Source organism: Sminthopsis crassicaudata, chromosome 3 (genome assembly GCF_048593235.1).
Source record: "Sminthopsis crassicaudata isolate SCR6 chromosome 3, ASM4859323v1, whole genome shotgun sequence".
In the NCBI taxonomy this organism is placed as follows: domain Eukaryota; kingdom Metazoa; phylum Chordata; class Mammalia; order Dasyuromorphia; family Dasyuridae; genus Sminthopsis; species Sminthopsis crassicaudata.
The window spans coordinates 469,860,066-469,886,163 of NC_133619.1; the positions used below are offsets into that span (position 1 = coordinate 469,860,066).

Consider the following 26,098-nt stretch of genomic DNA (forward strand, 5'->3'; position numbering starts at 1 on the left):
GATTCTCCCACATCTTATATTTTCCTATTATATAAATTTTTTTTTCTGATTCTAAAATCAATATGAATAGAAGAAATATCCATAAATAAATTAGAAAATCCATACTTTCATTTAAAAAGCCTCTCTTTGTAGGTTTAGTTAACAGAATTTTAATACTCTTTCCTACATGGAATTTTATTTCTTATCAGTCAATAGTACCTAACCCAGTGTTTTGAACTCAACCAGTAATTGATGTTTGTTGAATAAATGATTGAACTGTGCCTAATTAACTTAGCCAATTCAATCCATTCCAGTCCCAGTCAACATGGTTGTTTATAACAATTAACAGATTAACAGATTGTCTTTGACCTCGAAAGAGCTTAAAATCTCAAGGATTAAAGTCTATTATTATAATTGTGTATAAAAGCAATTTTATCAATTTTTTAACACATTTATTGAGTGCTAGAGCCAAGATGGTAGAAAATAAGCTGGAAATCATCGGAACTCTCCCAAATTCACATCCAAATAACTATAAAATAGAGCCTCGAAACAAATCCTGCAACAGCAAGACAAACAAAAAGACAGGATGAAATAATTTTCCAGCCTAAGACAACTGGGAAGAAAAAAAGGAAAGATGTTTCATTTGGATAAAAGGGGAATGCAGTTCAAGGCCAGTAAGCATTAGGTCCCAGTGCAGGACAATGATAAGGTCTGGTGGCCATGGTGCAACAGCTAGACGGCACAATGGACATCATCGTTTGTTCCAGGTCTGAAGTCAGAAAGATCTGAGTTCAAATTTGACCTCAGACTCATCCTAGTTATGTAACAAATCACCTTTGCTTGTCACAATTTCCTCATATGTAAAAATGGGGATAACAGCAGCATCTGTCTCCCAAGATTGTTATGAGGATCAATGAAATAATAATGGTATGATTAGCACAGTGCAGGAACATGACAAGCACTACATAAATATTGGCCATTTTTGTTATTTATAACAGTACTTTTTTTTCTCTAGTTCTTCAAGACACCAATCTTTCCTAGTTTTCTTCCTAACTTTTTTTTTTTTTTTTTTGAGGCTGGGGTTAAGTGGCTTTCCCAGGGTCACACAGCTAGGAAGTGTTAAGTGTCTGAGACCACATTTGAACTCGGGTCCTCCTGAATTCAAGGCTTCTGCTCTATCCACTACGCCACCTAGCTGCCCCTCTTCCTAACTTTCTGACCATTTCATTTCAGTTTCCTTTGATGGATTGTCATCCAAGTTATGTCTGCTAACTATGGGTGTCCCCTAAGGCTCTGTCATAGGCCCTCTTCTCTTTTCCCTCTGTATTACTTCACTGGTGATCTCATCAGTTCCCATGGATTCAATTATTATCTCTAAATTGATGATTCTTAAATCTACTTGAACTGTTCAACAGAATCTGACTGAACTATTCCATAGACATTTCAAACTCAGTATGTTCAAAACCAAACTCAGTGCCTTTATTCCAAACTATTTCCTTTTTGTCAAGGGAACTACCATTCTTCCCAGTCATTCAGGTTCATAACTGTAGTCACACTTGATTCCTTAGTTACTCATCCAACATATCTTCTGTTCAAATTTTACTATTTCTACCTTCACAATATCTGATACTGCCACCATACTGGTAGAGGCCATCATCACCTCAAACTTGGACCACTGAGCCAGTCTATTGATCCAGGGTCAAATATAAAATCTTTTTGTTTTTCTTTTATTATCTTTCATAATCTAGCTGATGTTTTCATTTTTTAAAATACTTTATTCCTCCATCCATATGCTCTAAAATCCAGTTATATTCTATTCTTTCTGATTCCTTGCCAGACATTCTCCCCACTCCATACCTTTTCAGTGGCTAACTACTCTACCTGGTATGTTCATTTTCAGCTATACTGCTTTAGTTTTTCTGGCTTTCAGACTCAGCTCTAATTTTACCTTCTGCAAAATACCTCTCCCAGTTCCCTGTTATTCCCCCCTTCCCTCTGAGATGATAGTTTATTTATAAGTGTTGTACATATTTTATATCTTATATACATTTATTTGCATGTTGTCTCTCCTAGTAGAATATGAGAGTAAGGCCTACATTTTTGCTTTTCGCTATCTTCAATTCTAAAGTCAGGATTTACAAATAGAAATCATGCAATCAACAAACATTTATTAAGAGCTTATTATGTGCCTGACATTTTGGTGAGTACTGGGGCAAAAGATAGTTCCTGCTTTAAAAGAGTTCATAATCTAATGATAAAGACAACAAATACATATAAACAAACTACACAGAAGATAAAGGGGAAATCATTTAGAGAGGGAAGGCCCTAGAATTAAGAGGTAAGAGGAAGTGGGGAAAGGCATTCTTTAGAAAATAGGATTATTTAAAGGAAGCTATATATATCAATAAGCAGAGAACAAAAAGGAGAGCACTTCAAGTATGAGAGAGAGAGCTGGGTAGAAAAATGTCCTGAGCAGGGAGCACCCTCTTCTTGAAACAGCCAGAAGACAAATGGTACTTAAAAAATATGAGGCAAACAACAAAGCACAAAAAGACTGAAGAGACAGAGGGGGGCTAGATTATAAAAGACTGACAAACAAGCAGAAGATTTTGTATTTGATCCTGAAGGTCGTGGGGAGGCACTGCAGTTTATTAGGTAGAGGCAGAAAGGGGTGACTTAATTTATGCTTTGCAAATCACTTTAATGTCTGAATGGAGGTTGGATTGGGATAGGGTAGCAGGCAGACCCTCTAGCAAGCCACTGTAATAATTCCAAGGATGAGATGATGAGAGTTTGTTTTCGAGCAGTGACAGTGTCAGAGAGAGAAGTGGGCATAATTCAAGAGATGTTAAAAAGGTGAAAATTGACAGGCCTTAATAACAAAGTGGAGGGGAGTTAAGAGATAGTGAGGATTCCAAGATGACTCTTAGGCTGTGGGCTTGAAGAATGGGGAGAATGGTGGACTCCTCTATTGTAACAGGGAAGGAAGGAGGGTTTTGGGGGACAAATAATGATTTTTCTTTGGGATCTGAGTTTAAAATGTCTACTGGACATCCAGTTTGAAGTTTCTGAAGAGCAGTAGATGATATGAGATTGGAGGTCAGCAAAGAGGTCATTGGGACAGGAAAGGTAGATTTGTGACCTAGAGATAGAGATAGCAATTAAATGTGTGGGAGCTGATGAGATCACCAAGTAAAACAGTATAGAGGAAGAAGAACAGGGAATCCAGGATAAGACCCCAAGAACACCTACAATTAGTGGGTCTCATTTGAAAAAGGATGCAGCAAAAGGAGACAGAAGGAATTACTAGATAGGAGGAGAACCAAGAGAGAAAGTGCTTAATAAATACCATGTTTCTCAACCCCACTTTTCTTCCATATGGCTAACTCTTTAGGGCGCTAAGTCCCTTTCTGGATTTAGCCTACCAGCTAAAGACATTCCCCAACCTCATAAGGTACTCTCTTTCTACTGGGTAATTGTGAGTTCCACTGATGAATATGTCTTTCATATGCTCTTCCACTCAGTTTCATATTTATTATTAATGGTATCTATTGTATCCTTTCATTTTGTTTATCATCTATTCCCCTAAATAAATCTTTTTTTTTTTAAACCAAAGAGAATGGCCATTGTGAATTCTTCACATGACTGAACCTCAACTTTTGGTGCTTACTGAATAATAAGAATAATAAAGAAGAACATACTCAGAAAGCAAGATGAGAAGGGAAAAGCAATGGAGCTGTATAATCTGCAGCCTGCATATTCAATTAGAGTCTTTAAAGTTATATTTTGACTGTCTTTACCACTGAACTAAAACACTTTAAAAAAATTCTCTTTTATCTCCTTCCAAACCTCTCCCTTCCAACACAATTTAATTTAAACTATGGCAACAACCACTACCACTACCACTACCACCATTACCACAATCCATCAGGCTAAAACTTCAGTTAGTACAGAAAATGTAAGCTCTGTGTGTGTGTGTGTGTGTGTGTGTGTGTGTTATAAATAATAGAACTTCAGTGATGAAAAAGCTATTTTGCAAGAATTCTTTGTATACGACTAATGAATGCCTGAAAGCAACAAAAGAGAATTAGAAACCCATCAGGGAGGTTTTGTGAGCCATATTTAGTTTAATATTTTACTTTTATCCAAGGGAGGATGTAAAACCCCCATAAATTCTTGGATATTACTTCTGAATTCTAATATGACTGAATATTTTATTTGCATTTAGTTCATGTGTTATTTTATTAAACAGAATCCTTTATAGAAGAATTTTATAATTAGCTTTCTTTACTGAATTATATATAATTTTGCTGGGATTATGAGACAATCTTTTTATTTTGGCACTTAAGAATCTATTTTCCCCTCAATCTTTTAGATAATTTAAATGTGTTCTGCTTGAAGGTTTTTTGTTATCTTTATTAAATGTAGGCTAAATGAAGAATAGTAAAAGCAAAAACTTAAAGACACACGAAGAATGAGCAAGAATGACTTGTTTTTGTGATTGTTTATAAAGAAAATTATTGAGAGAAATAACGGTGCATAAGATAGGGAGTCAGCTTTGTGACTGGGAAGACCTGCGTTCTAGTCTTGCCTCAAACACAGTTATAACTCATTTAACTACTCTGCTGGACCTTAAGTTTTTTAAATTTGTAAACTAAGGGGTCAGGAGCAGATAGCCTCTGAGGTCCCTTCCATCTCTTCCATTTTGCTTTATGATCCTATAAACTTCCTAAATGCTTCTCTAATAGGTTTTCCAAGACTTCTTTTACCTCCTACTCTGATTGATTTGCAGGAACTTTTTAAGTTACTAATCTTTTTTTGTACTGCATTATAAATAATAATTTACAAAAATATTATAAGGTGTTTTAACTTCTACAGTAAAGACTAAATGAGAAATGACTATTAATAATCAATTACTAATTTATGGGGGTAGGTGTTGGGACACAGGGTTTTTTCCCTTTCAACTTCCTCAAAGTCCAGTCCTTGTGAAGGATATTATGGTGATGAGACTGCCCAATTCCTTTGGATATCTGCTTTTGGCCCCACTCAACTAGACCACCTTTCAAAGAGAATTGAATGAGGTGAATTTGGGACTTATTGTGTTCTCTTCAGGTAGAATTGGGGATTCCTTTTGTCTAGATTGCTTGGACAGATTTGGGCTGGATATAGAATAAGAGTGATATAATCAAAGTCATGTCCCCCAGCCCCTCATTAGAAATGGTCTATCTCTCATTAATTTTTTTTTTCTTTGAGCAGCAATTAGAGTTAAGTGACTAGCTTACTACATAGCTAGTAGTAAGTGTTAAGTGTCTGAGACCAGATTTGAACTCAAGGTCCTCCTAACTCCAGAGCTGGTGCTCTATTCACTAGCTGCCCCTATTTCTTTAAAATTAAGAAAGCACAACAGATATTAGGAAACACAAGCATTTCTACCCACAAAGAATAAAAATAAGGCATAAGAAACTGAATTTCATGCAATTTAAACTTTAAAATATATGTTGAATTTAACAAGACTGTATCAAAATTATTGTCTGTGTCCCCATCTATACTTTGTTCTTGTGTTAAAAAGTTTGCTTGATGCTTTTTTGGGATATTTTTTTTATCACTAACTCAACTTATCCTCTGCCCCCACCTTCTGACAAAGAAGCCTTCACTTAAAATAATTATAAATCAATTGATATAATAATTATATAATATTATATAATTGATATAATTATACAATTGATATAATAATTATATAATTATATAATAATTATATAATCAATTGATTACCTCTCTCTTCCTAGAAATCACAGGATCCTAAACCTAGAGCTTAGATACTATTCAGTTTAACCCTTTCATTTTGCCTACTGGGGAACTGAGATGCAGGAGGGTAAATCACAGAGGTAATAAGCATTAGAGAAGGGGTTTGAACCCAGATCTTCTGACTCCAAAGCCAGGACCCTTTCCACACTTCCATGCTTCAGTTTTTCTAAAAGCTATAGTCTCTAAGATTGTAGCCTAAGGTTGCATTAACATTTTTGTTTGACTTACAATATTGGTGATTTCCTACTGAGCTTGCAGACCACTGAATTTCTCAGCTCTATTGCCCCTACTCTACTGCCCCAACAAATTGCTAACTTCATCCTATAGCTATAAAAGTGATGTGTTAACCTAAATGGAAGATTTTACATTCATTCTTACTGAATGTCATCTTACTAGATTTAGGTAGCTAAGTGGTACAGTGGATAGAGCACTAAGCCTGGAGTCAGGAGTTTAGATCTGGCCCTCAGACACTTATTAGATGTATGATTATGAATAAGCCTATGTCTACTTCAATTTCCCCCTCTGTAAAATGGGGATAATAATAGCACCTGCTTTCCAGGGTTGTTGAGAGGATAAAATGAGTTAATATTTATAAAACACTTTGCAAACCTCAAAGTATTGTATATAAATGTTATTGTTATCATCATTATCATTATTATTGTTATTCCCAATGCTCTAACAGTAGTCCTCAAACTTTTTAAATAGGGGGCCAGTTCACTGTCCCTCAGACTGTGGGAGAGCCAGACTATAGTAAAAACAAAAACTCACAATCTGTCTCCGCCCCTCAGCCTATTTACTATAACCCAGGGGCCGGCATAAACGTCCTCAGAGGCTGCATCTGGCCCAAGGGCCATAGTTTGAGAACCCCTGCTCTAACCTGTCAATTCTTTGATATCCTGAGCTATCCCCTCCCAGTTCAATGTTATCTAAAAATTTGATGAATATATCATTTATACTTTTATCTAGGTCATTGATGAAAGTAACAAACAGCATGGAACCAAACTGGAGACTTCTTGCTTATCTAGCAACAAATCATTAAAAAGAATTCTTTGAGAAAAGCCATAATGGACTTAATTTTATTATAACTTAAACCACATTATACCAATATATCTTCTCAAAAATGAAATATTTTTGCAACTGCTTATATTCCCCTGATCTCCTAGCTTAACGAAATCCTTTCAAAAAAGGGAATAAGGTTAGTCTGTTGCTCTTAAAGAAGCTATGATCACTGTTTGTAATCATGGTTTTTTTTTTTCCTAGGAAGGTGCCCACTGACCATCTAGTTTAATGATCCATTCTGGAATTTTCCTAAGAGCTGAAGCTCTTTAAAAACGTTCTGGTATCAAATACTAATAAAGCCTATGTTTCAAACCCAGTTCTACCATCAACTAGCTATAGTACTTTAGTCAAGTAACTTCACTTATATGGGCCTCCATTAGTTCTTCCACAAAATGTGATAACCTCTATGGTCTGTTGTCTAAAGAACTAGTTGATTAAGTTTGGAGAGACATTTTTCAAAATTTAAAGTACTATATAATGTCATTATGATGATGATGATTCTCAATGTCTAACATGGGACCTGCATAAAGTAGAAACTTAATAATTACTTGTTCCTTGTCTATCCATGTAAAAAATAATCTTTCCTTCTTTAGAAACAGCTTGGCACTTTTCTACCTCTTAATATTTACTCTATTTCATTTGGTACTGTGGTTTTATCTCTTTCATGAGATTGTAAGTTCAAAACTCTTGAACTTTTGAACATTAAATACTTATACGTAATACTCTGTGTAAATGAACTATAGAATGTGATTTCATAATACTCTAGATGTGGTCTGTCCAGAGCAGGATATAGTATACTTATCACCTGCAATGTTGTGGATATTATGTCATTTAATGAAGTTTAATACATGGCAGCCATTTTACTAGTTACACAATGAAATTGTAGTCAAGTAAAATTCCAGACTTTTTTTGGGCAGTTATCTATTCTTGTGCTGGTGACTGGCCTTAGTAATTTATTTGATTTAGTAAAATCTTCCAACATGTTGAGAACTTTAGGAGGCTCCTATTATGTCATCTACCACGTTAGTTATGTTTCCCTCTTCATAATATTGGCAAACTGATAAGGCCAGTATTCATAGTTCCTCCTTTAAATCCTTCATTATTTTAATAAAAGTGTAATATTGTTGACTTGGGTATTTCCTCAACTAGTACATATCACTAGTCACACACACCTTCTCATCCTATGTAATTTTTATCTACATCCTTTCACAGATTCTTCAAAGAGAAAACATCCAATATAATAGAAGTATTCATCTAGGTCTCTTTCTCTTTTGTGGTTTTGGCTATTATATTTTTTATTCTTCAATCTTATCACATGACTGATCTGGTCTGCTTAATGATGATACATTTCCTCAATAATATGTTTTATGTCCCTTTGCATACATAAGTTCATCACCAAAAATATGGGCTTTCATATTTGCATAATCTATAAAGCATTTTCTCCAATGTACTTTGAGTCATTTGCAACAATTACTTTTCAAGAGATTGTGTGCTTTCAAGAATCACAACCACTATATCACTAAGACAACATTTGTCTTAATAAGGGCTTTAAACCAGAGAGAGTGGTGTAACATTCTTAATGTAAATTGGCTTATTCTCATTTTTCAATTTAATTTTTGGTCCAACTTATTGTCTATACATTATTTAATGGATTATCCCTTCCCCCAACTGTATGTTATGATCTGGATAATATGAATTTTAAAAAACCCATTTAGTTTTTCCTGTATGGATTGTTCAGTAACTTTTGAAATCATAATTCTCCTGTAGCAGTTCTTGAAATGTTCTGAGCCTTCAATTTTATTCAATAAATAAATATTAAGAACTTACTTTATATAAGGGAGATGGTAATACAGTAACATAAAAATGAAATAGTTCCTGTCATGTAAGAGCTTACTTCCCAGTAGGGGAGCTACAAAATGTAATCCTAATACTCCGATGAACTGTGACTTTATGGTTGTGATACTAATGATGCATACTGTAACCCCACTATGTCAGGCAATCCTGTGCTCCCATCCATGTGCTCCAAGAAAATGTAAAGAAAATCCACACTAAGGATCTGCCACTAATCTTTCTGACTTCTTATTCCTTACTCTTGTTACGTGATTTACCTACCCGTTTCTTCCAGTCATACGTTCCTTTGAAGAAATCCTTTATTCTGCTTACTAATCAATAAACTAATAAAAAAAAAAAGTAGTTTTTAGACTCCTTCCTTATGCCTGGCACTACACAAAGTATTGGGATACAAATACAAACACTCAACAGTCTCTAATATCAAAGAACTTATCTTTTACTGGGGGATGCAAAATATACAAAACCAAACACAAAGTAAATGTCTACTACTTGCAATACTGCTCTTAACCTATTGTACTTCTCTCTAGAGCTTTACAAATGAGTTTATACTATAAATCTGCAACATTCTTAGCTTTCATCTCTCTCTACTTAGCAAAGAGATCAAGTTTGTTGGACAAGTTAGTTTCAAAGCTCTTTTGGCTTCTTGTGGCTTTCTTTGCAGAAAATGGTAATAATCTAAGTGGCTAAATTCTCTTCCCTATCCAATCCACCCATTCCTCACATAGGCCACAGTTATTTTCTTAAAGAACAAGTATGATCATGTCATTGTCCTCCTTAATAGACTCCATTGATTCCCTCTAACCTCTAGGATACAACAGAAGTTTGACGAGTTTTTAAAATCCTCTACATATTGCCCCAAATAAGCCCTTCTTTTTAACTTTATTATTGATTATTTGCCTTCTAACACTATAGTTCAGTCATCCTGACCTTCCTGTTATTTTGTTTTCTCTTCTTTTGGGACACATTCACTAAGAATGCCTTATTCTTTCAAAATTCTGCTCAAGCAATCTTCTGGAAGTCTTTTCTTCCTCTCCATTCCCAATGGTTTCCCCTCTTCTTTAATTACCTTCTATTTGTTTTGTAAATACTTATTTGTGAATCTGTTGTGACCCTGGGAAAAAAAAAATGTAAGCTCTTTGGGGACAGGATCTATTTTTGCTTTCCTCCACTCTTAGGAATAGTGCCTAGTACAAAGTAGGTACCTAACAATTGCTTGTTCAATGACTGACTTGTTTTTTTCCATTTTTTCTTCTTTAATCACTGACAAACTAATTTGAATGCAATTACTGCAATCATTCACAGTATCTTTTCATCTTTTTTCTTTTAATTGTATGTTGATTTGGCTTTTGTTCAACTAGTCAATGATATAATTGCATGTAGACAGCTGATTTTGACATAATTCCCACTTTTGGTTATCATTAATTTCCTATCTAATAATATACTAATAATTTCAATTTTTGTGATATTATTTGTACTCACTATATAACGCCCTTCTAACTTTGGTAAGACAAGAAATATTTATATAAATTTGAGGCTTCTAAGGAGTTTAAAATTGTCAACTTCTTTTGTTTCTTTAATCTAAGCCATATTTACTGTTAAACTTCTCATCATCTTCCCTTTTATTTATCTTTACACTGAAATCACTGAATAAAAAATAAAAAGTTGAGCAAAATTCTCTAATAAAAATATTGGGAAAAATTGAACTACAGGCATAAAATTTGCACTTCAATCAATAAAATATTTATTAAGTACTTGCTATATTCAAAGCATTGGTAAGAACTAGAAATAAAAAAAAAAAGAAAGCTAAATAATAATGAACATAGTAATATCTAAGACATACTTTAAAACATAAAAGATGTATTGGGGTTGGGATATGGAATTTGGAGAGAAGGCAGATAATCTCCATAGACTCTAAACTCCTGGGAGTAAGAATTTATATTTACTAACAATATATTTCACATTTTGAGAGTAAAATTTAAAAAGTATATAAAATGCTTTCAGATCTTTGGAGGAAAGGGGTTTAGGAATACCAAATACTTTTATATTAAGAAAAGTATTTCCTTTATCAGTCACTAAGAAATTTCAAAAGTCATCAGAAAGTAACTATCTTTCATTAAAGTGCTAGTTATTTGAATATTATTTTTTAAAAATCAATTAAAATAGATTTTTTGTTTTTGACTACCAAAATTTTAGATTTAAGATTTAGATTCAAATGCACATAATAATTTATTTTGCATAAACAAATATTAGATGATTCTTTCATTCTAAAAATAATTGTTAGTAAAATAAAATTATGAATCTAATTAAATAAATAGCCTAGAATTCTTACATGCCAGGTAACAGCCCTTTACATGGACTGTCTCCCATGCTTGGAGAATTCTCCTCCTTTCTACCTTTCTATTTCCCTAGTTTCTGTCAAAGCTTAGGTCAAACTATACCTTATAGAGGAGGTCTTTCCTGTTCCCTCAGATGCTAGAGCCTATCCCTCTGGGATTACCTTCAATATGCTTTCTCTGTGTCTCTTTATTCTCTACTAATTCAGTCTCTTTTTTCTCACTTTCTGGTATGTGTGTGTGTGTGTGTGTGTGTGTGTGTGTGTGTGTGTGTGTGTGTGAGAGAGAGAGAGAGAGAGAGAGAGAGAGAGAGAGAGAGAGAGAGAGATCAAGAGAGCTAAAAGATCACACAGTCTAACATTCATTTTTATATATCAGAAAAGTGAGCTTCAGAGAAAGTGTTTTGCTCATTGTCATATACCTGGTAAATGGTATGGTTGGGAATGTACTCAAGTATTTTGAGTCCAAACCCGGAAATATTTTCAACTTCATTATTTATGAAGCATTAAAATAGGACTAATTTAAAAATTCTCAATTCTATGTTGGCAAAAATACTGAAATAAGTTGTCATTTTCTTCTCAAGATCATTTTGCAGATGAGGAAACTGATGCAAACAAGGTTACATGATTTAAACAGGGTTTACATGGTTTGCCCAGAGTCACAGAACTAGTAAATGTCTGAGGCCAGATTTGAACTCAGTGAGGATGAGTCTTATTGCCTAGCTGCCCTTTCAACAACAATAACAAAATTCTTATAATAATAGAAAAAAAAACTTTCATTAACTTGTCCTAGCAGGTTATTAATATTATCTTGAATCAGTGTGTTATGTTGAATAAAGAGTTGGTCTTAGAATGGAAGAAATCTGGGTTCAAATCCTAGCTCTGAAAAATACTTGCTTGCTATGTGACTGAGAAAATCCTAATGATGTTTGAGTGACAAAAAACTCTCTTAAAGACTTTGGTTGCAGAACAGTTGTGGATCTACATTGATAAAGGTTTTTTTTTGGTTTTTTTTTTTTTGGGGGGGGGTTTGTTTTTGTACTTTTAAACTGAGATTTCCTCAAACAAATGAAATCACAAGAAGGCCTGATTTTTTAAAAGTACCTACCTGCCAATCCAATAACCAAATTTAAGTGTTTTTAAATCCTGGTGAGTTTGAAGAAAGGCAATGATAGTGGATAAAGCTAGCAATCAGGATATTTCCTTATCATTCATTTATTGGGGGCAGGGGGAAAGGAAGTGGAGAACTTAGAAGTCTCAGTTAGCTGGAACTCAACCCAAAGAAGATTAAAAACACAACAAAAAACTATGTTTTAAGTTTACTTAGAAATTTAAAACAAAACAAAAAAAACCCAACTAACTACTTTATTTCTTAAAAATTAAAGTCACGAAACAAGGATAAGCTTCATTATTCTGGGCATTGAATTAGAATACAAGATGCCTTATATTACAGAATATTTCACAAGTTTTGTAGAAAAAAAGTTTCCATAAAAGTACTTACAATTCGAAGTAGCCAGGATAACGTAGATGGTGCTGTTGAATAGTGTGTGCTATAGTGGCAGGGTGGGCTCTGATCATCTTCCCAAGTCTCATAGCGCTCTGCATAAAAAACTGCTCTTTTAGGGTTCAAAGCACCAACTGGCTATAAAGAAAAAAAGAAACTCTGCTGCTTAGTAAGTTAGGATAATATGTTCCAGATGATCACATCATATATTCTTATAAAATGTGGAGTTTTTCCCCATTAATGAATTTAAAGCTCACAGAGCATAGATTCTTTATATTATGATGGATATATACTAAAGGATTTGGAATTCCCTTTCAGAGGATAGAATTATTATGGCTCTAAAATATAGTTTCCCTTGTGATTGAGAAAAACTATTCTCCATTGTCTAAGCAACAATGCAAGATTATAAATAATCATCTGTAAGATTTAATCCCTTCTGAAGTTTCTTATTATCATGCTTCCAGTCATCCAGGCTTGCAGCCTTGGGGCACACCCCACATATCTAAGGCACTGCCATATCTTATTTTTACCTTTATAATCTCTTACATATGTTCCCTTCTCTTTCCTTCCAAAGCTACCACCTAACTCCAAGGCCTCATTGCCCTTTGTCCAGACTGCTGCACTATCTTCCCATGAATTTTCTCTGGTCTCTCCACTTCAATGAATTCTCCCCTCAGCTGTCAAAGTGATTTTTCTGAAATGCAGTTCTGACCATAGTACCCTCTCCTCAAAAACTTTCAGCAATGCCTTCTCCTCTCCAAGTTGGTCATGACCAGGTCCCTTCCCAGCTTTTTAAGCTTCCTTTTCCAACAACCTGGCTATTCTGACTTACCTGTGGATCTACCAAGATGACACTCCCTTGTCCAAGGTTCATGCACTTGTTTTGTCAAAACCCTCTGCCTGCAATGCTCTCCTTTGCTTCTCTTAGTACACTTGCCTTCTTCCAAGATTGAGGTTAGATTCAATTTCTTTCCACTTTCCACAAAGCTTTCCACTTAACTTATCTTTCATTTTCTCTCTCTTTTTTTTTTTTTTTTTGGTTGCTTATGTACCTAGTTACTTTCACCTATTTTCTCCTATTAAAATGTGAAATGCTTGTTACTTTTCCCCTTTTTTCTTTGGATGTGTAGCCTTTAGCACAGTGTCTCACACACAAGAAGTACTTAACAAATGCTGTTTGAGTTTTCTTACTCAAAACTCCCTTCTGGGAGCACATGTCCACATGGTTAATTCTATCTTTAATTCTGAACTTACATTTCCCTTTAACCACCTTCCCCTTTTCTGTATTGAGGGTAGTACCATTCTTCCAGTCAGCCAGATCTGAATCCTAGGAGTCATTTTCAATAACTCACTCTTACTCATCTTTCACCTTCAATGAGTTGGCAAGTTTTTTTGAGTCTGCCTTAACAACACTTCCAGAATCATTCTCCTCTCTACTCCCATACTAACTAAAGCCCTTCTTAACCTAACATATGGCTTATTACAGAAGCCTCTTACTTCAGCATCCTCACTCCAATCCATCCCCTAAACTCCTGCCAGACTAATATTTTTCAAGAACAAGATTTGAATATTTCATTCCACTCTCAAGAGATTTCAGTGGCTCGTATTGTGTCTAGGATAAAATAAAAACTACTCTTTTTGTCATTTAAAACCCTTCATAATCTAGTTCCAGTCAATCTTTTCAGGTTCAATACATATGACCACCTGTCATTTATTTTACATTCAAGTCAAACTGACCTCCTTACTGCTCCCTGTACATCCTATCTTATAATGTCACTTCTTTCTACATAGACTGTCATGCTTTCCTCTTACTTCTGCCTTTTGGAACTAGTAGCATCCTCCAAAAATTAGTTCCAATATTCCTTCTACAAGCAGCTTTTCTTTAGACTTCTGATTGGCACTGCTTCCTCCAATTCCTTTAAATTTATTTTTCATATTTATTATATTTATATTTGTTGTTTCTCCCCTCCCCCAAGAAGAATGCAAGCTCCTTAAAGTCAAGGACTATTGGAGAGTTGGTTAGGGACCTGGAAAGATCATCTAATCAAACCTAGGAGATTCTACTACAACATATATAATAGGTAATCAATAGTACTTTCCTTAAAGGAAAGGGAATTCACAACATCTTGAGGATAATCATTCTACTTTTGGACAATTCTAATTTTTAGGAAGTTTTTCTTGACCTCAAGACTAAATTTTCTTTTCAGCAACTTCCACTCATTACTCCTGGTTCTCCCTTCTAGAGTATAAATGAGTATAATTCTTCTTCCATATGATGATAGTATAAATACTTGAATAATCTAGGATGTACTTCCTAAATCATCTTTTTTTTTCTAGGTTAAACATGCCCAATTATTTCATAGGATAGCGAATTTCTTTAAAATACACATTCCTTCATGATATGATATGAACTTAAAGATTTAGACAATCCTTATTTGCCCGTTTCTGGACATATGTGATATGCCACAGAGCCAAGTATGGGTTCTTTGGCTGTTCCATTAGAACTTCATATCCCACTGACTTTGAACCACTAATAATTGTTCCAAAGCCTCCAAACGGATGCCAAGTACATATTCCTCAAGCATAGGTTTGAAAACATCAGTCCATTGATCAAGAAATCTTAATGGCTCCCTATTGCTAATCAACCAAATAATACTGAGTCAATTCTTATTGTCATATCTTTATCCTACCACATATTAAGTACCAAATGAATACTTGTTGGATCACTAAAGGCATTTTATAATTGTACAGAGAGCTTCAAGGCCTGAAAAGTAGTAGTCTAATCTATGCTAGTCTTATATTACTTGTTTAATAATTTTCCAATAACATAAAAAAATGACAATAACTACCAGACAAAAATTCTGGGAAAATGTATGTTTATGTTTGTTAATATCTACATTGTGTATCTATACTCTGATTTGCTTCAGTTTATAGCATTCCATTGTTAGGTCCACAATTTCATTAATGTGGTTACATACATCATCAGTATAGATCATAACTCCTTCAAACCTTCAGATAGGATAGACCTAATTCGCATAGCTCTTCTGATTCTTTTAATGTAAACAAAGTACATACATGTTGATTCACATTTTTTTGGCTTCTTTTTCTTGTTATACAATTGGCACATCTCCTTTAGTAATTATATATATCCTCAAAGTTCTCTTTTAAGTAATTTCTCACACAGAAGTTATTGTTAGTAATAATGTCACAGTCTGACATCTTTACTTTGGGCAACTAGATCATGTGCTCCATATATAAACAGTAGTGTTAAAAACATGGACTTTTGCTATATACCAGCAATTTAGGATACCAAATAATTACCAAAGATGATCCAGCTCAATCCCTTCCTCTTACTTTGTCCTAGGAGTAATCTTTAACATCTATACAAGTGATATATCCTGAAACACTAACTTTAAAGGTTGCCATTCATCTGTGTGTGATATAGGGGTAATATATCTGCACAATATATTTTTCCTTTACTTTGTTTTTCTAACATGTGTAGCTGAATCAATTTTTTTTTTGCAGATTTCAAAAGGATTTATTAAAATAACTTTGCTCACTAATCTACTTAATATTGATAAGGCATTAAAATAAAATAAAATAAAAGCACATTCCACATAGAATAATTATCCCCAATGGTAAGATTTTCAATGAAATTGTACTGATTGAATTATTGTCCATACTTCTAGAAAGTCTCTTCAATTAGATCAACAGTAATTCACATTAGATTTCCTTGGTTATCTATCTAGGAAAAAAACCCAAAGTAAATGGAAAAAATGTATATTATTCAGTTTATGACTTGCAACTTAGATTGTAAAGGACTTCAACAGTTCATCTAGGAGTTTTCTACTTCGCACATCTAAGGAGTCTGTGAATGGATTTTAAAGGATCTGTGAACTTGGATGGGGAAAAGAACATTACATCTTTATTTCAGTATAGATGGTTTCCTTTGTAATCCTATACATCTCATTTTATATATTTAAAAACATTATTCTAAGAAATCCATAAACTTTACCAGCTTGTCAATGGGGTCCATGACATACAAAAAGGTTAAAACCTTTGAGAATTTCCTTTTATGGATAAAATGAAAGTGAGGCCCAAAGTGGCCAAGTGACTACTCAAAGACAGGTAACAAGTAGCAGGGCCAGAATCTGATTCCTCTCTAAGCAAAATAAAAAAAGTAATCATCCAATTTACTTCTCAGACCTCTTTGAAGGAGAATTTACTAACATCTAAGGCAGTCCATTCCACTTGGGAATAGATTTAATTTTTCCAGAAGTTTTTCTTTATATAATGCTTAAAATTTGTCTCTTGTCACTTCCAATCATTGCTTTCAATTCTGCCTTCTGGGACCAAGCAGAGTAAGTCTAAACAGTCATAAAAATTTATATGTATACAATTGAACTGGACCTCAAGGGATACCAGTCTAAATCCTTCATTTTACAGACAAAGGAAACCAAGGCCCAGGGAAGCCTAGGAGATCTTGGAATCAAAAGCAAGTATCAGGGCCAATATCAGATTCTAATATCTGAAGTTCCAAATTAAGTGCTTATTCTATTGCAACACCAAATGAAGACAAGTCTTTTATCTAAGTTTAACATTCCTAGTTACTTCAACTGATCCTTATGTGGCATAATTTTGAGATTCTCCACCATCATCGTTGCCTTATTCTGGCTACTTTCCACATTATACATATGCTTCCTAAAATGTTGTCATTAGTACATGTATCTTGAACAGAAAATGCAGAATAGACCCCAAACAGAATGATAGCAGTAGATCAGAATGGACTGCTCTTGGGAAACTACACTATACTTTTTAATGATACCAAACTGCTCAAAACAAAAAAGACCTTTTTGCCACAGATACTCTCAAAGGGTTATTTATAGCTGAAAACAGGAGAAATAGATGATTTCAGAAAAATCAAACTTGCAAGTGCTTAATAGGTTAATACTCTGAGTGTAAATAGGCTAGAGCATATTACAAACAGTGAATTTTGCACAAGAAGATTTATAAAATACTTTATCAAGAATCTTATGCTACATTAACTGTTAGAAATATAGCATCAGGCAATTTTGCTTGTTTGGAGAGGAATATGCTTTGGTTTATACGTATATGTGTTCATCTGATATATCAAAATGAAATGTTCTTCTAATTATTAAAAATATTTATATAAAAAATGAGGTAGTATAGCTGTATAACAAGCATGAGAACAATCAAAGTGCTAATGCTGTCTACAATATTAGTATTAGAATACATATCAGCATTTTGGGAAATGTGTGTGGTATATATGTACATACATATATAGATGTGAATTATTAATTATGAGAAGGCATTATAAGGCAACAACATGATCTGGTGATAGAGCACTGGGTCTTAAGTCAGGAAAATCTGAGTTCAAATCCAGTCTCAGGACTTATGAGCTGTGATTAATTTGGGGAAGTCACTTATCTGTTTCTTAAACTATAAAATGGAAATTAATAGTTACTACCTCATAGGGCTGTTAATGAGAATCAAATGAGATAAGATTTATAGAGTACTTAACAGTGTCTGGTGCATAATTGGTGCTATATAAATGATTATGATTATGACATTAATAATTATGATGATGAACAGGTTGAAATTTGTACTTTTGAAGAAAATATTCCTATCATTCATATAGTAGAATCATCAAAGTATTGATATATTCAGACAAGTCAGGAAAAAGATTCTTTGCCCTAACTATGAAGAACTTTTCTATGATGCCTGTCGAAAAACATATTTCCTAAGACAACACTGCTATAATTCAAACTGAAATAGCTTTGTAAAACCTATATTATTTGTATAATTGCTTTGAATCTCCAATGGGACCTAGACATTAATAATTAAAAGCCCTCCTGATTTCAAATTCAGGATTGTAATAGTACCATTCACCTGATTTTGATCGGGTAGATAGTCCTAAGCGGTAAAAGACTTAAGTTATTTTGGTTTTGGCTAGTAAAAGACATTATTTTAGAGAATAAATGATTAGATGAGTAATATGTATCATATCTAATTACTTTATTTCGTAATTTAATGCTAATAGAATTCTGCAAAGTTTCCCCCAAGGCTTAATTTTGACACTAAAATTAGGATAAAAATTAGGACTTCAAAGAGGGAAATATCACACAAGGGAAAGGAATCAGCTAATAAATGGCTCAAGAGATTTTCTTTTTCCTCCCAGAAGGCTAATTTGTATAGCACAATGAAACAAGCAGTTAATGAGTCAGGCTTCTTAAGCTGCATATAAAATTTACTTATTGGTTTGGTTAATTTTTTTTCCCCTAAACCCTATATGTGACTTCACCTAACATAATTAATTTAAACAAATAATCAACAGTACTCAAACTACAGTTTTAGTACATAAAGGTAATAACATTTTAAATTTCACAGACTTTTTGTATTTTATTATTTCAAAATAATACATGACATGAATATGTATTCTATATAATTATACAGATTTAATTTGAATATTTAAAAATTATGACATAGCTTCATTCTTTAATAAACCTAATGAATTATTTATAGTCATCTTAAATTTCTGATTAAAAGCTAATTTAATCTCCCTAAACATGATAACAAATATTTACAGTAGAATTTACTACAAGTATATAGTTATAGTTACTAATTTGTTCTATAAAAACAAAAACCCTTCAATGAAAAAAAAAATTAATGTAACTTTTCAGTAAACATATAGAAATAATACCTTTCCCCTCCCATTTTAAATGAAGTAATCAACAACCCACACGCTTTCTATTGTTTTATATTTGCAAATTATATTTAGGGGAATGTCATTAGTATCTTAGATTTTTTTAAATAGTTAAAGTACTATCAACAGACAACCAAAATTTTATACCACTTCAGGAAAACTAGATTTATTACAATAGAAATGAACATATGTGAGGAATCCAAAGAGTTCATACAGAAATTTGCACATTTGTGACAGCAAGACAAAAGGAGTAGGAAACACAAAATTCCACTAGAAGGGGCATTGCACAAGAAGGGAAAGGTGTCATGGTAGTAAAAAAGGTAGTAAAAAAGACAAAACCCCACCGGAAGGGGTATGGCACAGGAAGAAAAAGGTGAAATGAAGGTAGGAAAAAGATAAAACCCCACCAGAAGAAAAGAAGCAAGGCAACTGCAAAAGCTACATTCCTTTCTCTTGGGAACTGCTAGACCATGAAGACAGATCATCTCTTTATAAGGAGCCAGCTGCACAAACCTAGTGTGGATTAACTAGAACATCTAGACTCTTAAGAATATAAAGGAAAGGAAGTCCAGTTTGGGATGCAAATAACAAATTATGTCAGCTCAGGGGAAGGAGAAGAGAGAAAAGTTTCATCCTTGACACATTCAGAGCCTCTTACATGCTCTGGGTCCAGTGTTTCTGGAAAATAGGGCAACTAAAAAAAAAATTCAGGTGACCCCTTAACAATCCTTAATATCCCCCCAACCCTTCACTGTTGGTCAAAAACAATATTTAGTACATTTACCATGTCATGACAATGCCAATCTATTTTTCCCATATGTAAAGTGTCTAAAATTAACCTTAACTGATAGTTTGCTCTAGAAGCCTCACAAAATATTCAAGAAAGAGCAACTTAAGCTCCACTCTAATCTTTTTCAAATTTTTCTTCAACTCCTGAAAAAGGGATTAATTAAATATTTATAATCAGTTTATTTTTTTTAAAAAACTACTTATGAAAGAAACAGCTATGGATTATTAATTTTGGATTTTAAATCCTCTAACAAATAAGAAAATTATTAAATGATGTTGTTATTTAATATCTATTTTCTTTTCACTAATGAGTAAAAAATATCAATTTCACAAAATTCATGGTCTAAGCATATGTTATTTCAACTTTATTGTCATTTTTCATTTCCTCACAAGGAATCTTGAATCCAGAAAGAAAGGAAGATCTTTTAAAAGTTTATCTACAAAATAAATATTTCATTATAATTTAATATTCCTTTTTAAAAATTGCTGCATAAAGCAAGTACAGCATAAGTTTGGGATTTCATTCTAAGAGACCCAAAGGTAATACAGTTGTGACTTGGTTATTTTTTAAAACTGTACAATAATATAGATGATCACCAGATTTTCATCTTGGCAGATGATCAACAGAAAAAGGAAATTTTGTTATATGAAATTCCATAAAGCAAAAATGATGGCTTACAACCAAGAATGACTTAACCTGTAAAACTTTCTATAAGGTAAAAAAAAGGACCTTTAATTAAATAAGAGAAATTTCAAACATTCCCGATGGAAAAACCAAAGCTAAGTAAAAACTATGAAATTTAAATTACAGCAAAGAGGAATATAGAAAGGGAAATTCACTTAAGTATTTAGGAAAGATTTGTACTCTGATAAAATCCTGATATTCTAAAATCAAGAAACAAACAAAAGTCCTTTCAGAACCATAAAATCATTAAGGGTCACAAAAATGGGTTAACTATATTCTATTTCAATGACCTTAAGAGAGGAACTAAAAAGGTGCAAAAAACCCAATACATTACAGAAGAATGGAAAAACAATAATTGTTGTCCTGCTTTCTAGAGTCCCCAAGTTGGGGTGATAAAACGTACTGTGCTTTCTAGAGCCCCCATGCTGGGATGAAAAAACATACCATCTTAGTGGAGGAGTGATGAGGCGAGACTCCCATGAATGTTTAAAATATGGAGTCCGTTTATTCCCAAGGTCTTTCCCCTTTTTAATACCCTCATAAGGTCTTCCCCCTTTATAATACCCTCATATGAATATGCTAAGTATATATTGAGCCCATGGGACCAATGAACAACTTGCCACCTACATCTATGTACATCTATACAGTTTGCCACTAGTATCACTCTTTCACCTGGTATCACTCTGCTTCAATCACAACATAGGTTGTTGCCACCTCTTGATTTCTCAGAAAGGCCAAGAGCTCTTAGGGGAGATGAGGAGCCGAACCAGACCTTGTTAGCAGGTTCTCTCTGGGCTGAAGGGTCTTATACCTTACCCAGAGTTCCCCCAATATCTGTGGCCCAATACAAATAACAGCTAGGATTTGTATAGCTCATTAAGGTATACAAAGCACTTTACAAATATCTGATTTTTATGAGAATTCTGGGATATAGATGCTATTGTTATTCCAATTTTACAAATTGGGAAGCTGAGATAGACAAAAGATAAAGTGACAAACCAAAAATCACACAGCTAATAAATATCTGAAGGCATATTTGAACATAGGTCTTCTTGACTCCAGATCCAAAGCTATATCCATTGTACCACAGAAATAAAGAAGGAAGAAACTTTCATAATTGGGATACATGGGAAGAACAGCATAGAACCAAGGAGGAAGGGGCAGGAAGAATGGGCATCATAATGAATCTCATTATTGTTTAAACTAGAAAAAGAAGAATTTAACATATATATATATCCACACACAAAGAGTTTGATGTATAATATACTCAAAAGGGAAATGGGAAAACTCAAAATTCAGCTTTGTAGGGTAGATCATGAAGGAAGAATAGGAGAAGGAGGGAAAAGAAGAGTAAGTATATGAAGAAAAAATATAAGAGGCTTTTCAGTTTCACCTTTACAACATCTCTCAAAAATGCTCTGTATTTTTCTCTGATACTGCTGCTACTCTAATGCAGATTCTCATCAACTCACACTTGTACTGTTGCAATAACCTGGTGGTGAGTCTGCCTGTTTCAAGTCTCTTCCCCACTTCAAGGTATTCTCCATTCAGCTGCCAATGATTTTCCTAAAACAAATTATAATCATCTCACTTCTCATCTCCTCTGGCATTCAAAAATCTTTCATACCTAATGACCATTTTTGTCTTTGTCCCTTTTCTAGTCTTCTTACATCTTACTCTTCAACATATATGCTTTGATCTAGGGACACAGCCTCTGGAGATTTTCTCTAGTGAGATGTCTCACATGCCTGGAATTCTAGAATTCTCTCCTGATTCCTGTCTCTTGGCTTTCTTCAAGTCTCAACTCAAATGCCATTTTATACAGAAAGTTTTTCCGAACCTCTTCATTCTAGTGCTTTCCTTCTCTTATTTTCCTATTTATTCAGTATATTAGCTTGTTTATACATGTTTTCTTGTTTTCTCTATTAAGAGAGAGAACATCTTTTGCTTCATGCTGTATCTCTGATATTTAGGTTAGACACATGTTCAATTTGTTGCAGTTAGACACAACAATTGTGTCTAACTCTTTGTAACCCCATTTGGAGTTTTCTTGTAAAAGATATTGTAAGGATTTGCCATTTTCTTCTCCAGTTTATCTTACAGATGAGGAAATGAGGCAAACAGGGGTAAATGACTTGTCCAGGATCATACAACTAATAAGTGTCTAAGGCTGAATTTGGACTTCTGAAGATGATGAATCTCTTTGATTTTAAAAGGCCTGGCATTTTATCCATTGTACCACCTAGAAGCCTATCTGACAAACAGTAAGTGTTTCATAAATGTTAACTGACTGGATGTTTTGGAAGGAAGTACACAGTTAATAATGATAATGGGAGAGAAGATACGGTAAAACAGGGATGGGGTAAAAAGAAGCTAAGAAAGAAAATAGTGAGTAAAAAGAAGATGGAGAGAAATTCACTAATAATAATTAGAACTCTGAATGTGAGTGGGGTGTTTATAACACTTCTCTTTGTGGTGGCAAAGAACTGGAAAATGCAAGGATCATCATCAATTAGGGAATGACTGAACAAGTTGTGGTATATGTTTGTGATGAAGTACTACTTTGCTGTAAGAAATAATAAGCTCAATGCTCTTAAAAGGAAAGAGAAAACTTGCACAAAATGATGATGAGAAGTGAGCAGAAGCAGAAAAGAACACTGTGTATATAGTAACAGCAATATTGTTTTTAGACTGACTTTGAGTGACTAAGTCAGTTTTGATTATTATAAGAACAAAGTAAAAATAAAGTACATATGAAAAAAAGGAAGCTATCTGTCTCCAGAGAAGGAATGATAACTGGAAGTATGTATGTATGTATGTATGTATGTGTGTGTGTGTATATGTATATACACACACACATATGTATATGTATACAAACATACCTATTTATGCCTAATGTTAGTCATCTCTAGGGCAGGGGAAGGAAAAAAAGGAAAAAAAGAAATTTATATGATAACTTTGTTGTATACTTGGAAGGAATAGCAAGTTATGCACAGATTTTCAGTTTCACAAGCAATCATCATTTTTATTGTACTGTGTTACAGAAATGCTTTTGTTCTGTGATTTAAAAATACAATAAATTACAATAAATAACAATGATAATGGAATGGGAATAGGATAAAACATATCCCTCAAACAGAATAGATTAGAAGAATGGATTAGAAAGTAGAAAAAAAGAGGCTGGTTTTAAGAAACACAAAGATTCACAGAGATAAAGATAGGATTCATGATGTCAGACAAGGCAAAAATAAAAATAGAGTGACTAAAAGAGATGAACAGAGAAAATTATATTATGCTTAAAAACATGACACAAAAATGATGTATTATCTAATTACTTTTAGTAAAAAGAAATCAACCAAATCACAGGGAGAAAAATACAACAAATTATTATTTGGAACTTGATTATTTTGGAAGGTGCCACTTTTCAACCAAAAAAAAAAAAATTATCAAAAACACAAATAAGAAGTCTGACCTGAATAAAATTTCTGAAAAGGTAGTTATCATAGAGCTCTGAAAATTACTAACTGGAAATGGAAAGGAATGTACATAATCTCAGTTGTTCATGGCAAAACTTTATGAAAACTAATCACCAATCATAAATAGACCATAAAACCTCACAAATAAATGCATAAACAGAAACAAATATTAAACATATCTTTTATTGACAACAACATAATAAAAATACAATCAATAAAAGGACTTTGAAGCAGACTTAAAAGGAGACTAAATTTAATCCTAACCAATTGGTTGATTAAAGGAAGACTATACAATTTTATCAGTGATAATAAAACAATAAGATATTATGCCAAATATCTTGGATATAAAGAAGTAGAATTAATGAACTGAGCATATAACATAAAGAAAAGAAAAACAGCAAATAAAAAAGTCTAGATAAATTCCTAACTAGAAATGTTAAAAGGCTAAAAAATGGGAAATGAGAAAAATTGAAAGCAAAAAGATCACTTAACATACAAAAGTAGAGACTTTAAAGAAAAAAAAACTAATAAAATCAAACTATTAGCTACTTTGATTAAAAAAAAATGAAAACTAAATTTCTAGTATAGAAAAAAAGGACAATACACAACAATCTAGAGGAAATAAAGGCGATTATGAGAAACTTTTCTACTCAATTATATGCCAATAAAGCAAATGGATGAATACTTACAAAAACACAAAAAACTGATTTTACAAGCAGAGAATTTAATAAATCAGTAAAAAGAAATTTTGGTAAATCATTATTTCCTCAAAACAAGGAGAAGGGAGTGTAGTATTCTGATTCTTTTCTGGAGGTCTTTGGACCAGCCTTTGGTTCAGCAGATTAATCACCACAAGAATAGTCAGTTGTTAAAGTTCAAATTCTTTATTGTCTCCTTCACTATCTAGTTTCCTTGCCTGAGGCCTGTCTAGCTTCCTGGAGGCCCTTCAGTAGTCTTAGCTTCAGTGGAGAAGGAAGGAGGAGAACCTGCCACCATGATGGTATGAGATGGAGTGAATAAGAGCTTGTGTTCCAGCTCCCAGCCACCACAAAGGTGGGAAATGGAATGAATATGTCTCTGAGTCTGTCCTGGCTGAGTTTGTCCCAGTTTATATACTCTCTTATAATTAGATCATTTATAGTATACTGAATATAAACTTATATATCATTATATCACTAGGGAACCATTATTTGTTGTAAGATTAAATCAATCATACTGAACTATTAATCACCATGATAAACTAGATAACCATTGTATTCTCAATTCCACTGACTTAACACCTTGTAAGAATCCCTGTTTCAAGTACAGAGTTCTGGCCCATAACAAGGTTGGAAAAAGGAGATCAGAGAGATTTACAGATGAAACATCTGAAGAGTAATTCTAATATATAAACTGTTTGAAAAAAAATAGAAAAAGGATATTACTAGGTAGAGATAAAGTACAAAATAAAGATTATAGCTCTATATCTCTAATTAATATTGACACAGATATACTAAAAAAAAAAAAAAAAAAAAAAAAGTTAGCAGGGAGGCCATAGAAAAAAATTAGAAGAATGATACACTATGACCAAGATGAATTTATATCAGGAATGCTGGATTTGTTAAATATTAGTAAAATAAAAAGATCACTGACAATACTAATAACAAAGAAATTTATAATTTTATAATTGGATGAGCAAAAAGGCTCTTGACAAACAATATCAATTTCTGACAACAGAAAAAATTCCTACTAGAAAGCATACAGGTAAAAGGATCTTTTCTTTCATAATAAAGATAAAGAAGAAAACTAGACACTTTTCTAATAGGTGCTAAAGCAAGGATATTCATTTTTGTCACTATTATTTCCTATAGCACTAGAAATTCTAAATAGCTATAGGAATAACATAAGAAAAAAT

General features: G+C 33.3%; 1 protein-coding gene across 1 annotated transcript in view; it reads right to left on the reverse strand.

Moving 5' to 3' along the window:
* Positions 1-26,098, reverse strand: part of NBEA (neurobeachin) — a 699,286-nt gene that overhangs the window by 78,740 nt on the left and 594,448 nt on the right. Inside the window, 1 exon segment of the mRNA XM_074303499.1 lies at positions 12,528-12,668. Coding sequence (XP_074159600.1) covers positions 12,528-12,668 — 141 coding nt within the window.